This window comes from Talpa europaea, assembly GCF_964194135.1.
Source record: "Talpa europaea genome assembly, chromosome: 9".
NCBI lineage: Eukaryota > Metazoa > Chordata > Mammalia > Eulipotyphla > Talpidae > Talpa > Talpa europaea.
Genome location: NC_140076.1, coordinates 105,707,554 through 105,734,959, shown reverse-complemented (window position 1 = coordinate 105,734,959; position 27,406 = coordinate 105,707,554). Strand labels below are relative to the sequence as shown.

The window sequence follows — 27,406 nt, the reverse complement described above, 5'->3', positions numbered from 1 at the left end:
AGGAAGTTTGCCCTCCCTCCCAGTTTGCCTCAAGCTGATATCCTATTCCCTCTGGGCAGAGTTTTATGGTTTTTCTTATCTGTAGACAGTCTTGGCTCCATAGCTGTATTTTGGAGAGTAGACACTCTGTGTGTGTGTGTGTGTGTGTGTTACAAAAAATCCTACTTACTGTTTTTCAATAAGATTACTGACATTCAAAAAGACAAACGCTTTTCCAGGTACACAGTTTTGTATTACAAATCATTGCCTTTCCTTTCCAAAGATGACAAAAGAAGCTACAGTGTGAATGGGTATCCCCCATTAATACCTGTATGTCAATCTGCCAGTTTGAGGCTGTGCCCCACTGTCCTGCATCCAATGATCTTGCTAAGTCAAAATCATGACTGCCGTCCTTCTAGCAACAGGCCAGCAGCTTGCTTTTCCAAGATGCTCATTCGGAGGTCACATCACTTGATGCATTGACTCTGAGAACCCTGCAAGCAGCTCAAGTTCCTCCTGACTTGAGATGAGGGTGTTTGTCACCACATTTGCTCTGGCAGCTGACACCGTCCAGCCTCTGCCAAAGTCCTGGTGGAGGTCTGCCCTGGGGTGATACTTTGGATGACTTGATTTAGACTTCTCTGTGAGGGAGTGTTTCCAGCCCATGTATGGTTAGAGGGTTGCACAGGAAGTGCTGGTGTTGATGAAACACACAGGAAGTGGATTTGTTAAAGTCTGGTGTGTCTGGATGTGAATCTCAGGTCTGCTAAGCAGATCTTTGATGTTTCTAGGACTCTGTGTTCTGCCTTCCAAAGGACTTTCTGGACCCCTTGCTCCATGGAGTCCCTGCCACCAAAGATCTTGAAGTCCTTGCTGGTGAGGGCACACCTGACATTGTCATCAAGAGTTGTTCACTGAAAAGCTGAAAGGGCTTGGCTTGTCCTATCCTGCAGGCATTTTGTATTCTATTAGATCTTTTCCACCTCTAATCATACTAACAATTGAGACAACTCTGCAAGAGATATGGGAAGAATATTTTTTAAAATAAAAACAAAAGACTTTGCCTTTGAATCATACTGCTTTGTTTCAATTACTCACTAGTTCAGTCTCTGGTTTTATCCATGGCTCACTGTGTCATTCAGCATTTCTCTTCCCTCTGTAAATCACTGGAAAGGGCAAGGAAGTGACCACAGGATACATTAAAGATGCAGACTTGCTTTTTAAAGCCCTCAAATGTCTTTGAGCTATCCACTAGCATTTTGATGTGAAATGCTATTTTTGCAACATGTCACAGCAAGGAAGCAGGAAATCAAGGGAATCTGAACTGTTCAATGGGTGAGAAGAAACTGACCAACAGGTCCTGGGAATCCGGCAGAACCAGAGAGGCCTGGCCCTGACGCACTGCAATATGCCTGCACCTATATGATCTACCCTAGCGCTCCCTAGATTGTGATACACACCAAAGTTTGAGAATTATTATTTAATCAGTGTTTCCCAAACTTGAATACACACACACACACACACACACACACACTAACCACCTGGGGATTTAGTAAATAAGGGTGGGGCCTGAGAGTGGGCACTTTGTACAAGCTTCCTGGTGACACTGAGGAGTAGAGTTTAAAAACCAGACAACAGGGGCCTCCCCGGTGGCGCAGCGGTTGAGCACTGGGTTGCGAAGCTGCCCGTCAGCCTCTGTAGTGCCGGTTGGATCCCCGGCCTCAGGTTGAGGGTCCCACATGGCGCGCAGACCTCTCCTGCCACCCGCTGCTCCCCTCAGCAGTGTACTTAATCCGTCTGCCTGTTCTGTTCCCCGCTCTGGCTCTGGTGAATTCTCTCACCCTCCTGCACTTCTGACTGTACCCAGTGCTTGTATAAATAAATAAATAAATAAATAAATAAATAAATAAATCTTAAACAAACAAACAAACAAACAAACAAACAAACAAAAACCCCAGACAACAGATCCAAATGGAATCATGTCACTTAATTAGTTTCAGCTGTCCCAGAAATGGAATCTTAAACTCATCAATCAGGAATCGCCTGGTCAGCACCAGTTAGGTAATTTACCTGAGAGATCCCTACCATCCCTTAAAGGAAAGTAACCTTGCAATAACAACCCACTTCTTGCCTAGTATAGCTAACTTATCCCTGCTCCCTCTTGCCTGTAAAAGTGTTTATTTTGTACAGCTTCTTGGAGTGCATTCTCCCTGCTAGATGGGATGTAGCCTGATTTGAGCAGATTTTTGCTCAAGTAAACTAAATTTTGTATATGCCTTAGTTTGTCTTTTAACAGTAACCAGGTCTAAGAGTAATGGTTTGCAAACTTTTTTCTTACGCATTGAAACTCTTTCTTAAAGAAAATGAACATTAATATACCACTCCTTTCCTCCTGGGGCCTCCCAAGATTCTCCTACCACCCCTCCATGGCTCAGGGGAGCATGGATTAAAAGTCATCATGATACTGGAAATAGGTTCTAAGAATGCAGACTTAGGTCCATTCACATTTCACTGGAGACCAGAGCTTATGGTCTCTAGTACTTGGGAGTTTTTAAGTAATTTTTTTTAATATAAGTGAGAAGTTTCTTCACAGTGTTAATAAGCCAGCCCTATTTTCCCTTAGTTAATAGGAACAAAAACCATTAAAAATTCATAGGGACTGTGCTTACTTCAGCCCTGCATGTGGGGCAGAATTGGAAAGGCTGTGTCCTGCTGTGCTCAGAGAAGCAATGTGCTGGGAGAGGAACAAAATAGGCAGTCAAGAGAGACTCTGGACCCAGTCCATGCCAGCAGAAGGAAGTGTTAGATGGACCAGCTTGACCTGGGGGTTTACAGGTCAGCCATGTCTGACTCTGTGTGTGTGTGTGTGTGTAGTGTGTCCATCTAGTTTAATTTGGGGTTGATAATATCCCTTGGGGTTTTTCTCAAGGCTCTAAATCAAGCAGAACCTTAAAAGAGTGTGGCAAATTTGTGACAATATAGGCAGATCTGGAGGAGATGGTGCTAAGTGAAATAGGTCAGCAGGAGAAAGATAAATACTGGATGATTTCACTCATACATGGAATATAAAGAAACAAAACAAAGGAACAGACAAAACAAGCCCAGAATCATGACTGTAGAATTGAGGTAACAAGAAGAGGAGGAGGGTAGGGAACAAAGCAGGATGGGACCAATGGCTGAGGGTGGAGGATTTTGGGTGCTATGCTGGTGGTGGGTATGTGATAACATCCCTCTGAAGAGGTGTGAACCTGTTCCTCTAAAGCATATAACCAATGCTACCTGGATAAAAAATATCTTTTTTTAAAAGTATGGTGAGCATACCTCCCATAGCAGCATGTGCTGCTTCTTGATCACACAGCTGTGTGGTCATCTCTTCAGCCCACCCCAACAGTAGCCCCCCCACAGGGCGCCCAGAACAGCCTAGGCAAGATCAGCCTCAGGCAAGATAAGCCTGAGGAGGCAGTGAGGGTTATCTTTGCTCCAATTTCCCCTTTCAGTGTCCCTTTACTGCTTCACATCTACCCATGCAAACTGAAAAGGACATCCTAGCTCCCTGAAGGCAGCTAGCAGTTTCCCTCTAATGCCCGTCCACTAAAGGTGTGGTCAGATGGCAGAGTGATGTCACCAATCACCTGGACCCTGTCAGAAGTGCAAAGTCTCAGGCTCGCCCCAAATTCACCAAATTGAATCTGGTGCTAAGAGGGTCCAAGGTGAGTTGTGAGCACTTAAAGCTTGAGAAGGACTGACTACTGGAAAGCAGCTGTTCTCGGTCTTGGCTATGCTATAGAATCATCTAAAAAATGGTCAAAAAGCCTGATGCCCAGATTTTTCCTGAAACCAATTAAATCAGACTTCCTGGGAATAAAGAGTCCAGGCATCAGTTACTTTTAAGCTTTCAAGATGACCTGATGTCCAACAGGACTGGGAACCAGTCTCGGAAGTGAGGATGAAGCAGCTGCCTCTCTGAATCTTCATATTTTTCCTGTGGGACCCTAGAAGGTGGAAAGACTCTAGAGTCCAAGGGAGTTCATTCCAACAACGGAGGCATCCTAACAGGAGAGAAGTTACAGGAAAGAGCAAGAACCCCTGTATCACAAAAAGAAGAATTTGCCTTTCTTACTAATTGAAGAGTCAGCTTTGGCATGACTTTGTTAAGTTGCCCAAAATTCAACAACAGGGCTTCCCTGGTGGCCTAGGGCTTAAGTCTCAGCCTGAGTTCAAACCCAGCCAGGGAGCTGACCCACATGGCACAGCAGACCTCTCCTGTCTCCTCTAGTGCTCCCCTCAGCAGTGTGTTTCAGTAAATCTGCATGTTCTGCTTCCCCCCTCTGTCCCTGGTGAATCCTGAACCTCTTGCCTATACCCCGGTTCTTCTGCACAAAAATATAATAATAAAATAAAATGCAACAAAAATTCCCTTCTATGTTACCCATGAGAAAAATTACTTACCCATTCCAAGTGTACTTCCAGAGCAGGTTACTGTAAAAAAATTAATATATGTTTAATGACATACTTAAGGTAAAGATATAACTGAAGAAAGAAAAACAGGAAAGTAAACCCAATACGCATAATAACCAGCTTAGGTGATATCCAAAGAGAGATCTACTACCAGTATGACCTTGGGCAAGTCACTTCACTTTTTTTCACCTCAGTTCATCTGTAAAGTTGTAAGAATAAGAATGCCAACCTCATAGGATTGTTAGAAGGATCAGTTGAGTTAACACATGTAAAACCCTTAGAATAGATATCTGGCACACAAAAAAACTATTAGTTATTATTATCATTAACAATGTGTCATCTTAACCCAGTTAGGTATCACTGATATTGGGGGGAAAAAAAGCATCAAAAAAATTCCCCCAAGGGCATGGTTTTTACTGAGGACACTGAGCAAAGGTGGGTTTCTTGATTTGAGCCTACATGTCCAATCCTTACTAAGATGAACTGCTGCAGACATGAGATAGTACCCCACCCAAGGGAGCTAGAGCGGTCACTGACAAGGACTCTGGTGGTAACAGTCCACCAGATGAATCCCTCTCCAAGGGTTGAATTGTGGGTATAGGGCAGGAGAAATAACATCTCACTTACTGACTGTGTGATCATAGGCAAACACATAAACTCGTGTATTTATTCTTTTTAAAATTTAAACTATGTTAGTCAATAGTCATGTCTAAGTACTGAGAACTTGAAACATTACCATTCACTAGAAGAAAAGACACACACCCGACTTCTTATAATATGGTGTGGGAAAGACAAGGGTGATGCCGGGTCAGAAGGGAAGGAGGGACTCACTCAGCCTATGGGGGTTAGAGAAGACTTCACAGAGGGGAACTATGGGTTTGGAACTTTGGGTTTCCCTTGGAGGTGGAGTGAATTCCTGGCAAAGAGAAGAGAACCACAGTAGCTCAGAAGTGTGATGTGGCTTGGTGTGTGTAGTGGGGCCCTTCCAAACTGCAGGGTCCAGCTGTGTTCTCCTGGTGCCTGTCCACACTGCCAGGTCCAGTAAGGAAGGTGTGTGTGTGGTGAATGATGTCATGTGACTACACTAGATAATAGAATCCTTGCAGGAGGGGTGTTGTGGGGTGCACCTAGAATTGCACTGTCCAATACAGTAACCACCCAAATGTGGCAAGCCTGAACTGAGATGTGCTGTAAAGTATAAAATACACACCAGATTTCAAAGACTTAGTGTGAAAAAAAATGCAAGAATTTTATATTGATCCATGTTGAAATAATATTTTGAAGCTATAGACTTAACTAAATATATTGTTTAATTTCATCTTTTGCTTTTGATTTTTTTTTTTTTTTAAAGATTTATTTATTTATTTATACATGCACTGGGTACAGTCAGAAGCGCGGGAGGGCAAGAGAATTCACCAGAGCCAGAGAGGGGAGCAGAACAGGCAGAAGGACCAAAGGACACTGCTGAGGGGAGCAGCGGGCGGCAGGAGAGGTCTGCGCGCCATGTGGGACCCTCCTCCGTGGCCGGGGAGCAGCCGGGGATCGAACCGGCGCCGCAGAGGCCGCGGGCAGCTTCACAACCCAGCGCTCAACCGCTGCGCCACCAGGGAGGCCCTTGCTTTTGCTTTTTAAAAAGTGGCTACCAGGAGATTAAAATTTTTTTCAGGTTGCCATAACAAGGGAATGGTAAAATTCTCATCTTTAAATTTTATAAATGTAAGACTTTGTTTCTGTAAAAAATGAAAACACATTGACTTAAGTTCAGGATAATAGTAATTAAATAAGCAATCTATGAAGAGATAGTAAAACTAAATATAATTATTTTGTAATAGTTATGGAAAGATTTTCAGAATAACAAGATCTAAGCAAGTGAAAAATATCTGTACATTGACTTGCTGAAGAATACAAAAATCCTTTATCAATATGATACCCATTGGAATAAATATTCAACAGATTCTTAATTTTTTGATAAATAATTATTTCAATCATTTAATTTTCTTTTTCTTTTTTTTTAGTTTTTTTTTTTAAAGATTTATTTATTTATTCGTACAAGCACTGGGTACAGTCAGAAGTGCAGGAGGGTGAGAGAATTCACCAGAGCTGGAGTGGGAACAGAACGGCAGACTGAAGAAATACACTGCTGAGGGGAGCAGCGGGTGGCAGGAGAGGTCTGCGTGCCATGTGGGCCCCTTGCCGGTGGCCGGGGATTGAACTGGTGCTGCAGAGGCTGCTGGCAGCTTTGCAGCCCAGCGCTCAACTGCTGCGCCACCAGGGGAGGCCCACAATCATTTAATTTTCAAAGGAAAATTAAAACTTTTCACACATGGTTTGCGTTAAATTTCTATTAGACAGTGCAGGTGTGGAAAGACAGACCTTGTGAGGGACTGTTACATGGCAACCCCAGTGTGAAATGGGTTGGCTTGACCAAGAGCCCTCACCCACATGCTTAAAAAGGACTTATAAGAGACTCAACTGCAGGCACACACAAAAAGGGTAATAAAGGGTTTATTAACCAAAAAAATGGGGAAATGAAGAAATGAGTAACTTAGGGAGAGAGAGATAAATTGGTGAATGTGTCCTACCAGTTCTGCTGAGCTGGGACCCTAATAGCATACTGAAAATTGGCAGAAAAACAGCCCCACACCTCCCCAAGGCCCACATGTCTGGTTATATACTAAGCCTGGCTACTTAACTCCACCCTCAGTTCCCAGAAATGCTCTATTTAGTGGTGATGACATTATGGGATTTGTAGTCCTTGGTGTCTAGGATCTCTTAGGTCTGGGGTGGGGGTGGGATCCATAAAACCTATTTGTGGAGTTTGTTCAGGACATCCTTATCCCCCAACAGGACCTTGAATGCAGTGCTCAAGAGGATTGAATTTTATCCTGTGGGGCATGGAAAACTGAGGCTCATGAAGCATAAAAGTAACACCATCAGGTCAGTTTCCTGGAATGACAAGTCTGGTAATTGGTAAGGAGGCTCTGGTGATGGCAGAAGGCAGGATGTGCAGTAACTTACAAGCGAGGTGAAGAGAGCCTGGGTAGAGGAGCAGTTGCAGGGATGAAGATGTGGAGTTGGATTTAGAAACTGTCATGTAGTGAACAGGAGAGGATTTGGGAACTATTAAGATATGGACAGGGAGGTAGAAGGAAGCTGACTCTAGGATTTTCAGCTCTTGAACAGAAAACAAAGATGGAGGAAGATCAGTAATTAGAAGAACATTAGGAGTTTCTTTTGGCCTTGAGTTGCAATGCCTGGGGCACTTGCAGGTAGAAGTATCATTTGAATATGGATTTAAAGGTTAGAAGAAGAGACTGTTGTAGAGATTTGGAAGCTTCTGAGCCTTGGGTTTTTCATTTTTTAACTGAGGTAATAAAATCCACTGAAACTACATCAATCGTTATTTGAGCATTCAATGAGATATTGAATGTGAAAACACTTAACACATTGTAAACATTATACAACTATCATGAAGTATTGTTATCAAACTGTCTTCCTAAGAGCTCATCCCCACCCCCACCCCAGTCCTGTCCCTTCTGATAGGCCATGCTTTGGCCAGCTTGTCCTGTGGACAAGATAATGAAAAAGCAAGGAATGAGAGCATGACCATCAAGGACAGAGAGAGCACCTGCTCACGAAGACCTGGCCTGGTTCACACCAGGAGCCTTCTTCAAACTTCTCATCACCTATTTGGAAATTTTGGATTCGGGTCATCAGAAAAAGTTTCTGAGTCAATATTTATTCCTCTTCCTGTGTTCATTTGCAAAGTTCAGGGCTCTCTCTTTTTAAAAAATTTTAGAAATGTATGAAAAATATATGACGATGCCTTGGGCAAGGTAACAGAAGGCACTGGAATACAGAGCAGGAGAATTCCTAATGTTTTTCTGTCAGTTCTGGTGAGATGGCAGTTATTGACAGCCATGTTTTGTGATCCCAGATTGTCTATCCACCCTTATTTCCAAACATAGCTTATGATTTATAAATTCACTTTTTTTCTTATCCTCCAGCTCTTCTTCAGTCATAAGCCTGAATCAGTGCAAATAAAGGTTCAAGTCTCTTAATGGCTAACATTCCATGGTGTCTATCATTGTCTCTAAGACTATATTAAAAATCTCAAAGCAAAAAATCATTTAAAATTTACTATTTATACAGCCAACATGTGATCCTTTTTCTGAAGAAGGATCAAAGGAAGCAGGAAGAGAGGAGTTTCTCCAAATCAATTAATAAGAAAAACCACAATCCCAAAGAAACTTGCCTCCAGAACATGGAAATGTCACACCGTCTTTGACCCACCTACATAGCAAATAAATATGATTGCCCTGAGTCTTAATTCACTGTTTGGGCTAGTGTTAAATAAAAGCTCATTAAAAAAACAATAACAAGGAATCATGTTTTCTTTTACCTGAATATATTTTTTTGGGGCAGAAAGTAAGCTTCAGTCCAGACTCAGCAACTGGTGAGACCATCACGGTATATACATCTCCACAGGGTATCCCAGTGACATCACAGAAACTGAGGCCAGCACTTGGGGAGCACGTGAAAATGCCCTTGGAGCCATAGAGGTCAGTGCTGTAATTGGCAGAGCCCCTGGAAGCTTGCCAGTAGATCCTGATGCCATTAGGGCCCAACCGATATAGTTTTACCCCCAAAGGACAGCAGGCACCTAACAGGTGAAAAACACAAACAAAATCACTTCAATACACCTGACCACCAGCCATGGCCTTTATTACGTGGGGAGACAATGTAAGGAACCTAATACAGGCTTGGAGCAAGATTCAAAGGAATACTCAAGTTTGTTTCACGTAGGAAGCCAAGACTCTCTACTATCCCTGGGATGGCAAAAATTCAAAAATTCTATCTGAACACTCCCACCCCATGACCCAAAGCTGACGTTAGCTAGCAGGCCATTGGATTCTTTCCCATGAAGCCTAGGAGGTCATCCTCAGGAATTTTGTTGTTGTTGTTTTTTTTTCTCCTCTTAAAATAGTGCTACAAGAGTAACCTTATTTGCTAAGCCTTGTCATTTTTATCTTCCCCTGCTATTCCCTAATGGTTTGTTCTTTGTGAAAGAGACACACAATATGGTCAGAAGATAGTGCTCTTTTAGCCTGTTGAAAGAAAAATCCATAAAAAGAGCTGGAGTGGTTCAGAAGACCGAGGGAGTAGCATAAAAACAACAAAAAGATAATAATGCAATCCAGATAGAAATCTAGGGCAATCTCAGTGCTTTCTGAAAACTCTGCAAGACTATGTTACTCTGTGTTGCCGGCAGCAGGATCTTATAAAAACCTTTCCCCTTTTCAGAAAAAGTATACCCGGACCTTGCTACTAGGGGAGTTAATTCACCAACCACCAACAGAGACCTCTGAAGCTTTGAGGTTTTAAGAGGAAACAGTAAACATTTTAGAAAGCAATCTGAATATATATATAACACCAGTCAGGTGGAAATGCAGCATCTTTTTTAAGTGAGAAGAAAGGACTCATGTCTGGATTTGTAAGAGTCAAAGTTATGATACTTTAGAGCATGAGTTTAGAATTCACCTACTGGAGGAGTAACTCTGGTAGGCGCAGCCCACAGTCAAGCCAGTGGCACTAATTGCTTTTAATGCCACTGTGTAATTGATGCCACACGTGATGCATCCCAGGAGGCAGTGGTTTTGACGGGTGTGACACTTGGACTGTCCAGTGGGTGACTCCAGGTCTGTCACATAGGTTTGAGACCCTGTACCAACGGTCCAGCTCACGTTGATTACTGATTGGGTGACCTGTGTTACTGTCAGACCAGCTGGACAGCACGGCACTTCAATGGGGAGAGAGAAAGAATTAGTGATTTATTTCACTGAGGGTTATTTGTGAAAAAAGATCAACAATGGTATGTTGCTGTATCATTCAAGACCCTGAGTTTCTTAAATCATCAAGTGTTAATCAAAATTTCCTCTTGTTAAGCAAGATCTCATTCCCTCTGACACATCATTTTAACATCATCTGTGTATAGTGGTGCTTTCCCCAAGAATTTGGGGCATTAACTATCTGTCGGTAATGTGAGTCTCTGCTCACCATTATTATTATTTTTTTTTTTTTTCCAGAATAAGAAAGAAATCCTTTGGCGCCTCCCTGGTGGCCTAGGGGTTAAGTCTCATCACTATCACACCACTACTACCTGAGTTCGATCCCCAGTCTGGGAGCTAACCCACATATGGTGTAGCAGACCTCTCCTGTCTTGCCCGCTGCTATCCTTTAGCAGTGAATTTTAGTCAATCTGTCTGTTCTGTTCCCCTCTCTTGTCTCTGGTGAATCCTCTTACCCGGCCCCCTCACCTCTGGCCTACCCCCCAGTTCTTCAAGGCCAAAAAAAATAAATAACTCCTTTGTTGCCCTCCAACTTAAAAAATTCCAAAATTTGCAAAAAATTGCAAATTTCAAAGCAATATTTGCATTCACTGCTTCTACCAACATAATGTTTCATAGTAATTGCAACTAAATATATTTTGCCTTTTTCACACATCTCATAGTACATATTTAATATAAAAACTTGAAATATTTTTATCCACCTAAGAATATCACAACAAAGTCTCAATTTTTCAGGGGTTCATTATACAGAATATATTTAGAATCTTCTAGTACGTTTAGTATTATCTCTATATTACTGCTTTTTGTTTCAACTTTTATAGTCTAGGCCACGATCATTGTGTATAGAAGAAAAAATAATGCCCAAAGACTTTCAATAATTTCCTTCACATGTGCTTACAAAGCAACAACAGCTTTCTTTTATAAACCTCTTACTGTGCATCAGGCACTATGTTAAGTGCCTTGCAGCATTACTTAACTTAATATTCAAACCACCCGATGAGAACATTATTCCCCTTTTACCAATTAGGAAACTAAAATTCAGGAAACATGTTTTAGAGAAAAATTTCAGAGTTGAGCCAAAGGAATAAACAATAAGAAGCCCATTTGGCCACTTGTTAGTTGTTTTCATAGAGTGTGTCTCATGGGGGGAACATGAATTCACATAAATGTTTTTGCTGCATCAGTGTATTCCTCCTCTGAGACCAGTTTATGAGGCTTTGGGGGCCTCTGATGTTTTTACAGAATATGTGTCCAAATGTTGAACATTTTTAAGACTAGGGCTCTTCGACAAGTCTCTGAGTTGAAAGTATTTTATATCACACTCAGGGTAGATTGAATCAGAAAATTCAAGTCTGAAAACAATTCCTAAGGATCCCACTGAGGTCAGTATTGAGGCTGGTGGCTGCTACATACCTGTTTCGAGGGGGACACTGTAGCTGGGCGGACTCCGACCTGCTGGAGTTTCAGCCACCGCGGTGACAGAGAACATGGAGCCACAGGGCAAGTCCCCCATGGTGCAGGACTCCCCCGAGCTGCTGCATTGGAAGAGCCCCTTCTCCCCCTCAGCAGTCACGGTATAAGTGGCCTCCTCATTAGTGGATCGCCAGTGCACGTTAATTATGGAGAAGGCATCCTTGGAAACATTTTTTATTTCAGGACTGCAAGGAGCTAACAGAGTTTTTGCATGATTATTTGAAACAGCCACAAATATCACAAGTGCCTTTTGTGCTGAAACTGACCCCCTCCCCCAACCTCACTCCGAGCGAGACTATTTCAACTGATCCAGGCATGGAGGCCAAGTTCAGAGAAGTTTTGTGAAAACCTGTTGCCAGTGACCAGTGATATCTTGTTCCTGAAGCATCAGACTATTGGAAAATGTTAAGGAGTGTATTGAATTCCAAAAGCAAAAATACTTAAGACACACAATTGTGACCTTAATCTTCACGGCCTTCATGGTAGGCCCCAGAAGGTAGGAAGGAATGAATGGCTGAGATAACCAGTGGGAAAACCTTCTACTCTTCTCCAATCATCTCCTCATTTATTTTTTTCTCCTTTTCTTTTCACCTCCTCTTCTGCCTCTCCTTACTAATGCAGGGGCTCTAATGATTCCCTGCAAAGAGTGGCTAAGGGAAATTAACCTTTTTGTAGGTCTTGTTGAATGTCCATCATGAGGGACAGAACTGGGGTGAACCATCAGGCATCACTCAGAGAAATCATGGTTGCCATGTACCTGTGGTTATGGCCTGGGAAGCACAGGACGTGTTGCTGCCCCGGATCTCGCTGAAGGAATACACCGTGATGTTGTACTTGGTGTCACACTCCAGAGCAGAAAGGGTGCAGGCAGGAGCTGTGTCCTTGCACTCAAACATGCTGAACCCATCTACAGCCCTCGTTTGGTACAGTTCAGCACCACGCACAGGAGACCAGACCATCTCTACTCTGTCACTGGATACCAAGATGGGGTTAATGTCGCTGGGACAACAGGGAGCTGAAAGCAGAGCAGAGAGAAAATAGAGGTCAGCCAGAATGGGTACCAAGTCCTGCCTGACCTCCCAGTGTCCAGAGCCTGTCATTGGCCCCCTAAATTATTACAAGAAACTCCTATAGGTCTGCTCAGCTCTGATCTTAGCCTAACACTACGTGAGGATAGAGCCTTTATGCATGATATTCAAGGTCATTGCAAAGTATATCCAGTTTACATGTTCAGCTACACCCATCCCCATCACACCAGACTCCACGATTCCCCACCCTACAAATGTTCTCACTTCTTTACACCTTGAAGACAGCTGACTCCCTACTGGAATGACTTTCCCTTCTTCTGTCTGACTCCCTACTGGAATGCCTTTCCCTTCTTCTATCTGACAAAAGCATACTTAGTCTAACTTCCAGAGCCTACCAGTAGATAAAAAATGGGGCAAAATCACTGTAGTAGAAATTCTTAGAAAAGACTCTACATAGAAGACCCTAAAAGAGGGTCTACATAAAAGACCCTCATGGACAAATTCTGACAGATGTCTAACTCAGCTTCTTGTTTCTCTGGGATGCTCTTGCACCCATCCTTGAAGACAATGTTCAAAGCCATTCCCTCTGGAAAGTTCCCCGTGCTCTGGAGACTTTATTGATAGTTTCTTACTCCAAATTCCAAAGGCACAAATTATCATTTCCTTAATCCGGCCAAATTTATTGTAATCTGAGTAGTACTGTTAATCACATGCTATGTGATAGTATTCTTACAAATATAATTAATTTCAAATGACTCACTTAGTTCATTCTCCAAAACTTGAGCTTCTCCTATATGTTCATTACTCTATGATAGGCATGAGGATGAAGAGATAAAGAAAACATCATCCCTGCCCTAGAAAATCCAGGTTAGTGGAGGAGAACAATAGTCACAATCATGATAATACAAATATTTTGCATTTGGCTTTAGTGCACACAAAGAGCTTGTCATACTCATGTTCTTATTATTATTTGTCCCATTTTGCATTGGAGGCTACTGAGGAAGCTCCAAGTTAGACATCATTATCTCTATTTTACAAATAAATTCGTGGTCAAGTTTGTACTTAAGCCCAGAAGTCCTACTCCAAGGTCATCCATACCACATAGCATCTTTGCCTTTGCATCTTTGTCTCCTGGTCTAGGGGAGAGAATGAATGCTGAGAAATAGAACTGTGTTCCCTTTGGCATTTAGCACAGGGCCAAACGCTGAGTAGATCCTGGTAGAGGGTTTGATTTTTCAGAGCAGGGTTGAAGAACTTTAACTTCTTTTCACTCCAAAACCTTGCATACTTATAATGGTTGGGTCCATGAAGCCAAAATTTCCTAGTCTAGAAAGGTGAGAGAGAAAAGTGACTTTTCATGTCTGACATGAAAATGACTCCCAAGTGGCCTTGGAAGTCCCTGAATGCCATCTGGAGTTCATTCTGTTGCTGATATTAGTGAATTTGGAACTCTTTACAAAAGTCAAGGTTGGCTTGCCTGTGGTGTAATTGAACACATCACCCAAAGGACTCTGGCCGGCCTTGTTATAGGCAAAGACACTAATAAAGTACGTGAAGCCGCACTCAGATAAGAAATTGCACTGGGTAAGGGATGTATTGCAATGTACTTCCAAGCCGTCATCACTCTTCACAAAGGCCACGTAGTAATCACCCAGATCTACAGTGGACCATGCCACAGACAGGTGACCGGGGGGATCTTCTTGAATTGTCACTCTTCCAGGTGCACAAGCAACTAGAAAATGATAAACAATAAACAATTGTGAGAGTCTTTCCAGAGGTTTCCTTTGCAACTTTGCAGTTGTCAAGGATCTCAAGACAACCCAAACAGCCTCTGAGCTTTGTAAGGGATTGAATTTGGTGCCTAACACACAAAACTACACACTAGAAGCATTAGAAGATTTTCCTTATGGAATCGAAAAGTTCAGACCATGACAGCAAACTGATAGCCTATCCAAGTTCTCCTGTTATATGAAGTATTACTTAAAGTAGTGGGCCATCAGAGTTTGGTTGTCTTTTTAAGATATGGGAATTTCCACTGTTAGAGCATTTGTTGACTTGGCCTTGACCAGAGATGAAATCAGACTAGCCTGAGTGGAATAATGAAGATCCCAGAAGTTATCTGTACTAGAGATTAAAAAAGTCACCATTCTTTGTGCTTTCTATTTACATTTTCTCAAATTCTTCTAACAATTATCATCATTTTACGATTGAAGAAACTGAAGTTCATAGAGGATAGATGATTTCCCAAGTTCGCACAGCTAGCAAGGGATGGGGCTGGATCTTTCTGAAGGCTTATATACAAACCTACATAGATGGAAAGTTCTAACTGCAGCCCCCACTGTGCTGCACAACAGAACACATTCTCAGACTTTCTATTTTTGTATATTGGGGGGCCAGAGAGGGTGGGACTTTTAGTGCTTTCTAAAGACAGTTCTTTTGTTAATAAGTCAAGGTCATTAACATGATCACCACCGTGTTATACACAAACTACAGTTGCGCTCCCATGGACTGAAAAGTGTGTAAGACTGAGTCAACTGAGGAACGTCTACAAACGATTTAATTCAGACTCCATTACCAGAGACTCCAATATAATTGAACTTAGGTGGGGCCTGGACATCAGGATTTTATAAAAGCTCTTAACGTGCATCTAAGATCAAAAAGCACTGGCTAGTACTTGCCTGCATTAAATGACTGCTGTGCTTTTGAAAGTATATTTCTCTTCTTTCTTCTTTTTTAGATAAATTTTTACTGAAATAACATTGCTTTTATAACCTTATGTAGGTTTTCAGAGTACAGCATTATGTTTTAACATTTATTTCATTATAGTTCAACATCACCACCAATAGTCTAGGTTCTTTTTTTTTTTTAAAGATTTGTTTATTTATGCATACACGAAATAGGGTACAGCCCAGAGGCATGAGGTAGTATAGGTTCCTTCTACCACCATTTTATCCATGTCACTCACTCCCCTAAACTCCTTCCCCTCGAAGTTTCTTAGCTCTTCCTCACTCTGAGCTATCCCACCCTCCTATTTCTAGTGTACTGTCCACATTACAGTTGCCAAAAAGGAAGCCAAATCACCAAGTTCATTATTTAACGTAACATAACTGTAAGACAGATACTGGAAGGTGCCATTTAAATGCAGAATATAAAGAAACTGAACCACGAGTCAGATAAAGTCAAACTCAAAACTAGCCCTTCAAAACTGACTGTGGACCTGAGGCACCCAGAGGAGGAGAGAGGTGAGAACAAAGTGGGGGAGGGAGCACAATGGATATGGGGGTACACTGTGGGTGTTTGGATGGTGGGTGTGCTATGTTAACACCTGAAGGGGCTTTTGTTGTTTAAGCCTAGACCTCCCAAATCCAAGCAATGATGCAAACCAACATTATCTAGCAAAAAAATTTATTTATTTATTTATTTTAAAAGATTTATTTATTTATTTACACGAGAACTGGGGTATAGGCCAGATGTGCTAGAGGGTGAGAGGATTCACCAGAGACAGAGCAGGGAACAGAAAAGGCAGACTGATGAAATACACTGCTGAGGGGAGCAGCAGGTGAGACAGGAGACATCTGCTCGCCATGTGGGTTGCTCCAAGGCTGGTGGGGATCGAACTGGCACTGCAGAGGCTGAGGACAGCTTCACAGTGCTGCGCTCAACCACCTGTGCCACCAGGGGAGGCCCTAGTAAAAAAAATTTAAAAACAAAGAAATTGGGGCCTCCTTGGTGGTGCAGAGGGTTGAGCGCAGCCCTGTGAAGCTGTCTGCAGACTCTGCAGTGTGGGTTTGATTCCTGGCCGGCCAGGGAGATACCCACATGGCGTGGCAGACCTCTCCTATTGCGCCTACTGCTCCCCTCAGCAGTGCTTTTGGTCTGTCTGCCTGTTCTACTCCCCACTCTGTCTCTGGTGAATTCTCTCACCCTCCTGCACCTCTGACTGTACCCCAGTTCTTGTATAAATAAATAAATCTTTTAAAAATATAAAAATAAAAAAGAAATTGTGGATCTGAAGGGCTGGCTATACTTTTCCCTTTGAAATGGAATAGCAGCATATCAGCTTGTGATGACTCTTTTCCTGTGTGTTTAGAAGTCTTTTAAGCTTAGAATACCAAATTCTGACTGTTGGATAAAGTAGACATTATTGTATTTATCTACACTTTCTTTGGTTTAGGGAGTGAATCAGGCAAAACTTGGGCTGGAATTCCAGCTCTACCGCCTAAATCGGTATGCCCTCAGAAAAATGATTTTACTTCCCTGGGCGTCAATGTTCTCATCTGAGAAAAGGAAAGCATTGAGCCTACCTTGCTGAGTTGCCTTGAGGATTAAGTAAAATCATATATTTAAGCATCTGGGACATCATTAAGTCTTCACTAAATGTTAGTTCCCATCCTCAAAACACATAGATGTTTTTAGATGAAGGAGCAAACCCTCTACATATGTAGATTTTTATCTCTCTGATAATGAAAACGGGAGAATATCTAAACATATGCTCAGAATTATAGACATCCCCCTTTTTATCTTAAAAAATAGCTCCCACCAAGACTGGAGCTATAAAACATGATGTAAAGTACTGGGGGCTATCTATACTGCACAGTTAAAACTGTGTCTGACTTCAATTGCTTCTTAGAATTTTTCCAACTGTACAAAGGAAAAAGAAAAAAAAAAAGACTAATTAGTAAAAGATCTGGAACAGAAACCAGCCTCCTTGTTTTCAAAGAAGTGCTTTTGCCAGTGCACAATATTTGGTTTCAGTGTCAACATTATTCAGACTCATCAGCATGCCCGACTCAATGCCTCCATTTAGAGCAGGCTTCTGTTTTTCCTTCTCAGAAGTATCTGGAACACAGTCGGGTGACCATTTGTTTCTCAGAGGCAGTCATTTTGCCTCATCAGCCCCACAGGAGAGTCCCTCTTGTTTACGTACCAGTTTTCAGAGTCGCTGCTGATGTTGACTTGCTAGATCCAGCGTCATTACTTGCTAAAACTGAAATCCAGTACTCGGTTCCACACTGCAGAGAGGAGATGGTACAGGAATTGGAAGTTGTAGTGCAGCTCAATTCTGAGGAGTCACTCTCGGCCACCACGGTATAGTTGAAAGCTCCTTCTGTCGGTGCCCAGGAAACAGATGCCTTCAGAGCCCCACTATCAAAAGAGACTTGAATGTTGGCAGGAGCAATAGGACCTATATTTTTGAGAAACAATTCAGTTTTATGGTAGTCTCAGCCCCAAGCTAAGATTGAGCTGACAAAATTGCAGTTTGGAGGCTGAGTCACATCAGTGATAGGATAATTCCAAGTGTTCAGATCAGAAAACTGGGATTTAGGGAACCTGGGAACTGGTAACACATCTGCCATGAACTATGCAAATTCACAATTAGCTATAAGACTTTGGTCATGTTATTTAATCTTTCTGTCGTTTAATTTTTTTCTCATCTGTACAATGGATCTAATAAGTCCACAATCAGTCTCTAGCACAGAGTAATCATTCAGCGTATTTTGAATGAATCAATGAATGCATACACAATTTGACAAGTGGTTGAAATAATTAAATAAAACTGTAACTATGAAGAACTAAAAGGGATGTGTGGGTATGTTATTATTGTGTGGTAGGTCAAATATTTCTATTATTGATAGGTGAAGTTAAAGAGTTTAGCTTTCACAATAGCCCTTTATTACTTTTGACACTTGCTAAGACCTTCTGTAAAAGCTTTCAGGTTCTAATTGTTTCCAGAAAAGCACACTTTCTTTCCATTCTAAATCAAAGGGAAGGAAGAGACATATTGAATGTGATGATTCCATGTTAAGTGTCTCTAAAACACTTCCCCCTATATTCTTAGAAATAGGCCTGCCTTTGGCCTCCCTGGTGGTGCAGCAGGTTGAGCACAGCGCTGCGAAGCTGTCCACAGCCTCCGCAGTGCAGGTTTGATTCCTGGCTAGTTGGGGAGATTCCCACATGGTGCAGCAGACCTCTCTTGTCACCCCCGCTGCTCCCCTCAGCAGTGTATTTCGGTCATCTGCCCGTTCTGCTCCCCGTTCTGTCTCTGGTGAATCCTCTCATTGTCTCACGACTCTGGCCTGTACCCCAGCTATTGTATAAATAAATCAATAAAATAAAATTTATTAAAAAAAAAAAAAAGAAAGAGACCTGCCTTCCTTCAGGGCTATCTTCTTGAAAAGGCTGGAATGGGTGTTCTCCTGAGTGGTAGAGAAATTGCCCCAAGTGTCTGTGACATCATAAGGCCCACCTGGCAGACCCTAGAGACCTGCTTGGTCAGCCTCTGAGCAGAGTCCAGCACCCTGTGGACGCCAGTGGTAGTAAACAGGAAAGGTCCAACTCATTCTCTGCAGGGCAGGTACCTGACATGTTCTGAAACAGGGGTGGACAAGGCTACAAAAGGACAACAAGGCAGAAGCTTGGCTGGAAGGATGGAACAGCCACCTATCTGCCTGGGCTCTGAGAGCAGAGAGCCACCAAAAAAGTCCCAAAAGGCCAAAAACCAGAACCAGGGGCTATAGCAATACAACATCCACACAATAGGGGCCTATGGGCTATCACCTAACAAAGGACAGTGCCTGATAAGAGGCCCGGTCACTGTCTGTGGGTTCCCACCTGCGTGCACAATTGCAAGGAACCGCACAATTGCACACATCTCAGACTCCAAGAACAACCACCATGGGGTTTATTTTACAAACAGGGGAAACAACGAGCTTACTGTCTCCACAAGTGGCTGCTACCTCACCCAGATAGCATCAGTGATGGTAGCCACTGGTCACCAGGAGTGCTGGACAGCACTGGCCAGTGGTGTTGGTCACTACTGGTCCCTCAGAGGCAGTGTCAGAGACACCCAGTGCTAATAGCTCTTTGTGAGTTGTTGGGTTATACCAACAACAAACAGCTCTTTGAGACACCAGGCCCAGGGCCTTGGGTGCTCCTTTCAGGCCACGGCAGAGACAGGTCCCGTCTGACAGCCTCCTCTGGCCTCTCTTCCTTCCTCAGAAGTCAGCTACTGAATGCTGCTTTTCCTCTTTCTTTGGAGGCCAGGATGGAGTCTTTCCCTTATTTCTTCTTCCCTTGGAGGCTGGAACTGTCTTCTCATCTTAGGGGGCTGGCATTGTCTCTCCCCAGAGCCCTCTGAAAGTGGCTTATATCCTCTTTCAGGGTGCCCCACCCACAAGTCTGATTGGACCATTTAGCACCAATCAGCTCATAGCTCGCACCTGATTGCTCCATTACAAGGCAATTGCTGAGCTCTGAGTAGTAACTGCCACAACTGACTTGTGGTGGAGCAGCAGGTTGAAAGAATGACTGGCGCCCACCGCTGAGGTGGCTGGGTTCTGGAAACAGTTCATCCCCTGGGTCATTTCCACAGGCCCCTGTCCCTGCATGGTTGGATTGTCTGTAGAGACAGGTCTCCTCTGGGTAGCACTGGGCCCGGGGCTGATAGGGGTGACCTGCTGTGCTTTAGGACAGCCTGCTTTTCCCACAAGGAACACCAGAAAAATGAGTAGAATAATGGGAGGCAGTTATGGATTGAATTGAGTCCCTTCAAACTTTGTGTGTTGAATTCAGAATCTGTAACCCCAAATACCTCAGGATGTGGTCTTATTTGGAAATAAGTTCATAACAGACGTAGTTAATTAATGTGAGGTCATTAGAGAGTGAACTCTAATTCAATATGGTTATTATCCTTATAAAAGGAGAATATTTGGACATAGACATACACATACAGCGAGAGGCTATGGGAAGATGAAGCCAAGGAGAAAGTCCTGGAACATATAGATCCTTTCTCATGGGCATCAGAGGTCTATGTCCATACCTTGATCTCAGACTTCCGTCCTCCAGAACTGTGAGACAATTAATTCCTGTTGTTTAAGCCATGCAGTTTGTTGTACTTCGTTACAGCAGTTCTGGCATATTAACAGAGCAGCTAAATCTAAATTCTCTAAAACTTTTCAAAACACAGGGAAACAAATGAGGAGGGAGGCTTTCAGAAACTAGTCACCTCTAGGCGGTGACTTCCAAGAGGTGACTCTCCCAGTTCCCTAGACTGTTGTAGAACTGGGCATCTCCTGCTGGGCATCCTCCTATCAAAATATTTGTCACAAAGCACTGCAGCCATTGACTTACACACCCATCTCTTCTAAGATACAGCCCATTCTTTGAGTGGAAGCATCATGCTTTGATTTTGCAACCCTATTAGCTAAAATATGTAAACCATGTGGGCTCTCCATAAATATTTGCCCAAAGAAGAATGAATGAATGAATGAATGAATGAAGAGGTCCAGGGGGATTGGTTTATAAAGGACATCCTGCCTCACCAGGCACTTCATGAATCACCTTGATATGATTATTCCCTAGAGAAGTATTATAAAAGGGACACCTCTCTCTTCTACATTTCTGCCTGGATCCATAGGCAATGGGGCTTTAACTCCCTTCCAAACTTAGAAGGTGCTGGAGAGGACATTTATGGTTTCTTTCCATGCTTTCCTTGGTCTTCCCCCAGGGATAAACAGCTAATCTGGCTGATGAGAGCCTGCCATCTGATATTGATCGTGGCTGGCTGGCTGCTTCAATAGAAGCAAAACATCTCTCTCCCCCTCTCATTCTTTTGGCTCATTCCAGCAACTCAGTTGGGGCTTCTGGCTAAGATGCAGTAGGATTGAGATGGCATGGTGAGAGGAAACATATCATGCTCCAGTTTTTCAGCCTAATTCTGGAGGAGAGGTGATGAGAAGCCCAACGACAGCCTCAGGCCTAAGTGAAGTCCTTATATCTGAAGGACCAATTTGCATCCAGCATAAAGTTCCATAAGAACAGGGACTTTGTTTTGTTTTCTGCTTTATCTCTAGAAAACAACAGTCCAGAGATGGCATGCACTCATTAAATGTCTACCGAATAAATGAATTCCTGTTTGGCCCAATTCTTTTTGTCTAAACTATTGGCCTGAAAGGAATAGGGGTGAGCAGTAGGCCTAACAAGAACCTCTCCTGCTGTGTGATATTCAATGAATATGGTGAAATTAAGTTGGCTTTAAAAGGGGAGGTACCATGCCTGTGTATTCTCAGCAGAATTTTCTTTACCCATGCAGTAAGCATTTAAACCACTGAGGAGGAATAGTCAGGCACTATAAATAAACTCGTAATAAGTGTAAATAGCTGCTGTCAGCTGCTCTGCACTAATCACTTAACACCGCTCTTGACAGCTCCAACACACAGCCCCTCTCATTAAGCAAAAAGGGGATTGTTTGGGGCTGAGCTGAGAAGTCCTTACTTGTTCTCTGATTGCAGGTGGAGTCATCCCCAGGAGTTCCATTGGCATTCCACGCATAGGCCTTTATGGTATAGAGAGTCCCAGCATCTAAACTGGTGAATGTCAAGGAGGTGTTGGTGGTATTCTCTTTCCATATTTTACCCAAACCATTGGCTTGCATAATGGACACGGAGAATCCAATTGCCATATATACAGCTTCCCACTGCACAAAAATAGAGTCTGGGCTTGGAGAACTAACTTCTAGAATCGGTGCAGCCAACACTGTAAAGACAAAAACATGTGCATCTGCCTTATGAAAGTCCAATTGAGGATAATTCAAACTTAGGAATAAGTAATTTGAGGTTGATTATCTATATTAGGAAATAATTATTTGCTTTGCAAAAGAGACACAGTAGAGTTCCATCACACAATTGCTTTCTAAATGTGTATTAATCATAAATGACTCAATAGAGCAATGGGGAACAGGGAAATTCTAATTTTAGATATTACTTTCAAATGGAGGTTGGTAAGAGATTAGATAAAACATCCCTGTAGTCATAATATATATATAGACATAAATCAATGGGGGAAATGATGGTTTTTACTATTTTAATATACATACAACCGTTCAGAAATATGCCCTAAGTACAACTTAATCAATTCATTTAAGTAATACCGATGACAAATTCCAGTCCAACTACAGCAAAATCCCTTCTATGTGTTCTTCATTTAGCATGTTCTTTATGGATAACTGAAGACAAAAATGGAAAACTCTTTTTTCACAGACTTTAAAGTACAGATGCTTTGAAAGATGCCCAGAAATAAACAAAGATGCTTTGTTTATTGTCTCAAACAAAGCATCTGGAATTTAAATATCACCTTTCCCCACAGATGTCTGAATTCCCAGAAAACATCACTTGGTGGCTTTCGTTTCTGGGCCCTGAATCACAAACCCTCATGTAACACCAAATTAGGTCATGCATTCGCAGCATGGCTGATCCACAAGCAATTACTCAAGAGAGCATGAGAACCCAGCTACCTGTCTTTGCCTGCTTTGGAGCTGATGCCTGGCTTCTCCCAGAGGCACTTATGGAACTGACAGTGATTTGGTACAAGGTTGCAGCCTTCAGTCCCATCAGAGTCCCTGGAGAACTGGCCACAATGGTTTCAATGACAGTGTCCCCGTCTTCGGCTGTGAGGAGGTAACTGGTGGCTCCTGGCACTGTAGCCCATTCCACTGTGATGCTGTTGCTGATTTTTGAATATGCCTGATCAATAGTGGGTATTTCAGGAGCTGAAAAGATTTTGAAGTTGTGTATTAACTGGGATTCCTACAAGGATGACTTCTTTCATCATTTTACTTTTCACACTAAGTCACCTCACGCTGTCCTTCAGACATAATCCTTGCCTTATTGTCCAGATCATGGAAAACAAAAACAAAAAACAAAACAAACTCTGAGAAGAGGAAGAGAATTGAGGGGCTGCATTCCAGGGGATTCTAATTTGACTTTTGTAATTTCCCCACCCTGCTTTATCCCTAATCTCCCCTCCCCGCCCACGACTGCCCCACCACCTCCACCTCAGTCCACCTCCATGTGGCTGAGGCCTCCATGCCTGCGCTTTGCACTTTTTCCAAGTGGCATGTAATCTAATAGAGGAAGAGGAAGAATTGAGAATTGAGTTTTTTATTTTATAATTAAATCATTATACTTCCTTTCATATTATCAGGGCAAAACCTTTTTCAGATTCTCCTAGATAAAATAAAAAAGGTTTATCCTCCCTTTCTCTATCAAAACATCAGCCCCAGAGTAAAAATGAGGTGCTCTAGTCCTTCCTCTCGTGGGCCTGGTCATGGTCTGCCAGAGGAAGATGAATGCTTATACCATGAGTTTACACAAGGCATTCCTATCCTCTGGATATGAAGTAGGAGATACAGCATGGTAATCAGATTCACTGCTTTGCAAAAAAATCCAGACACAAAAATGCTTTGGGTGTAGGAGAGCCAAATGGAAGAAAAGGTCAAACAAAAATAGCTGGATTTCAGGTTTGAAACTGGCAGCTGGCCTTCATGTTTAATGTACTGAATTTGCTTGGTAAACTCACTATCTGCCAAATTCAAAAAGGGCAAAGCAAAACCATCAGGCAAAGAGGAGAAAGAGAAACACAGACTAAATGTGTGGCTTTCCAGGATCGACTCCATCCCCAGTATCCCCATCCGACAGGTCTCTGTGTGCATGATATAGGCAGCCTTCTCTCTCTGCACCAAGAGCTCAGAGAGCTGGCTTCAGCAGCATCTCAGATAGAACGTTGCTGCAAGGATGAACAAAGTCTCCACTGTGCACTGGCCAGACATTCCTTGAACATCACCCAGGACTGTCTCTCTTGCCATCAAAAGAAAATTATGATGGTTTTATACGCTGGGGGAAGTTGCAAGCCTGTTCATCTTGCCAGTAGAAGCTGATTCTGCAGGAAGGGCCAAAGGCTCTGCTCCCTGTTGCTCCCATTTTCATCCTGCCCATAACACATCACTTTTCTGCTCCCCTAATTATGTGTCCTTTTTTTCTAGATCTTCTTTCCTGTGTCTTTATGGCATCTCTCAACTCCTATTTCTTTTCCCCCATTGTTTATCTCCTATGTTAGCCAGGCCTGCTCATTGGAATGGACTCATTTCCTGGAAAAATGGCAACCAGCAAGTCATGGACTTAAGAGGCCTGCTAATGTGTGTATGGCGTGGTTTAAAAGGCATCTACACAGCTAGCATGGCACAGGTGTACTCCCCAAAGGCTTAGGCCACTGAGGGGCCTGAGGACTCCACAAAACTTGCCCCATTGAATCAAGTGGGAAAGGCACATTTGCTCAACGGAGTAATAATACATGGGGCAAATATCAGCAGGATGAAACAGGGCTGCCAGTGGTAAAATAGGCAAAGATTTGGATTTAGGAACTCTGGGTTCAAACCCTGGCTCTAGCAGTGGATTTTGTGTATGAATGTGTACAAGTCCTTTATATTCTTCTAGTCTCCAGTTTTCTCCCTTGGGAATGTGGAATATTAATAATTATCAACATTCTAGGATTTACTTTGAAATGTAAAGTTCTTACATCTTTGGATTGTTGCAAATATATGTGTATGTTAGGACACTTTGAAAGTTGTGCAGGGTGTGTGTGTGTGTGTGTGTGTGTGTGTGTGTGTGTGTGTACCAGGACAGGCAAGTTTGTCTTTGGAAAAGGCAGATTGCAAGGCACTGCCCTAGGAGAGGTGCCAGAGAAGGTGACATTCAGGGGGTACTGGGGTAAGCACAGGCTGTAGAGACAGACTACCTGTTTCACATCTGGTTCTAGGGAAGAATCTGACTAGTAGCAGCAATGAAAGGGGAGCTATATCTCTGTGCTATGTTTCACTTAAGAGATGAGAGGCTTGAGTGGGATGTATAAGGCATCGTGAATTTACAGCAGTTCTTCACCCTTCCTCAGTTTTGTGCTTGGCCCACTTACTGTACTGATGAAAGAGAAAGTTTTACTCCCTAGATGTGCAATCAACTGCTCCAATCAGCCAAAAGTGGAGCCCTTTGATGCTCAGCATCTGTGCATTCTACCAACTCAGAGAGATCTAAAGCAGCCCACGCAGCGCCAGAGGCCTGACAGCTAAGTTGTGTCCAAAGGGAATCAAAACACATACCCACAATATGAAACCTCCTATACAATATCAGTTAAACACACCCCATCCATTAAAAAGTCAGGACAAATCAATTAACATTAATACCAGCATCTAAGTCTGCTTCCCCTCTTTCATTTTCTATCAAATAGCGTGGATGCCATGGGATCGAAAAGGGCCTGTTCTGAGGGCTCAGCATGTCCTGCATGTGCCAGAATCTTCCAAAGGACAGCAGAGCTGGATTTTGCCTAACTAAAGGCCACTTTTAAAAAAAAGTCAGTTTTCCTCATTGCTTCCTGGCCAGTGTTGAAGGTTTCCTATGAATAAGCGAACAAGAATAAAGCAGAAAAGAACCACCCCAAAACCCTATTGTATACGCGTAGATTTTATGGCTCAATCATACACCTGCTGTTGCTCCCCCTTATCCACAGACCCCCAGGGGATACCCTGAAACACAGGTAGTATAGAACCTTTTGAATTAGGCACAGTAAGAGATGAACAATAATAACCAAAGAACAATATTATGCAATAAGAGTTAAATATTTTATTGTATGTAAAAATTCCTGGCCACATTTGACCTTGAGTAACTGAAGCTGCAGAAAGCAAATCTGTGGATAAGGAGGGACTATTAAATCCAATTTTAAAACTGCCTTATTTAGTCTCCCTTTTCTGTGGTATAGTTATCATTGTTCTCATTTTAAGGATGCAATATTAGAATCATAAAATCATTTTATTAGAGAATCTTGAAATTAAAAAAAATCATTTCTCATTTTCCTAATTCCCCAAAAGACAAATAAGAGAAGTTATATAAACTAGACACTTTGTCTTTATGATTAAAATCTGTTTCTTTGCTTCAAATTAGGATCATTGTGATATTTAACTCAAGGCTAGCTGTGTTTGAGAAAATCCATGGCTATGTAACTCTACACGTCAGTACTCAAGAACTTCTTACAAGGACTTATCTTTAAGTTTGATTCATGTATTTGTCTGACTAGTTGCACTCAGAAAATGTTGAAGAATTTTAGGGTGGCCCCCAAAAGGGGGGAATTAAAAATATATAATGAGGGGGGGAAAGTTTTATTTCAGATAACCTTACCTGGTTTTGCTGAAGTAACCTGAAAAACAAAAAAAGTTTAAAAAATGAGAACCACCTAAAGAAAAACACCATTTGGGGAAATGTAAAACATGAATCCGAACAGTAATAAATTAATCACAACACAGCATTAGCAATCTTTCCATCCATATGAAGTGTTTGCACAAACCATCTTCTAATACTCAAATCAACCATAAAACAATCCTAAATAGAAGTTAGAGACTGGAGGCAGATCCTATTACTATTTCATTTTTCCTCCTGAATCTGCCCATTGAACTAAGTCAGCAGCTGCTGACAGATTTTTCAGAAATCTTTGTTCTTAAAACATAATGATAATCTTGTTTTCTTTCTCCACTAAATCACATTAAATTTCAAGCACAAAAAAAACATATACAATCTTGGTATGTCCCAAAAGCCTTTGGATGTCTATCTCTCTACCCACTAGAACATTAGAGAGAGAGAGAGAGAGAGAGAGAGAGAGAGAGAGAGAAAGAGGAAGAATGAGATTTTTTTTTTATCCCTGCTAAATAGTTGCAGTAGGTCAGACTGGTGAACTCACCATTTTAAGATAGAAAAGGCTGAATCCAATCAAAGACAAACATTTTTCTGCTGCACCAGCCAT

At 42.3% G+C, this 27,406-nt stretch overlaps 1 protein-coding gene across 1 annotated transcript; it reads right to left on the bottom strand.

The window, feature by feature from the left end:
* Positions 1-1,113: 1,113 nt before the first annotated feature.
* Positions 1,114-27,406, bottom strand: FNDC7 (fibronectin type III domain containing 7; the record flags this gene model as incomplete). Its single annotated transcript, XM_084242443.1, has 12 exons — positions 1,114-1,145; positions 4,429-4,458; positions 8,840-9,100; positions 9,983-10,237; positions 11,700-11,954; positions 12,517-12,774; positions 14,265-14,519; positions 17,715-17,972; positions 22,061-22,321; positions 23,079-23,333; positions 26,788-26,806; positions 27,344-27,406. The coding sequence occupies 12 exons, from the start codon at positions 27,404-27,406 to the stop codon at positions 1,114-1,116; spliced, it is 2,202 nt and encodes a 733-aa protein (XP_084098569.1).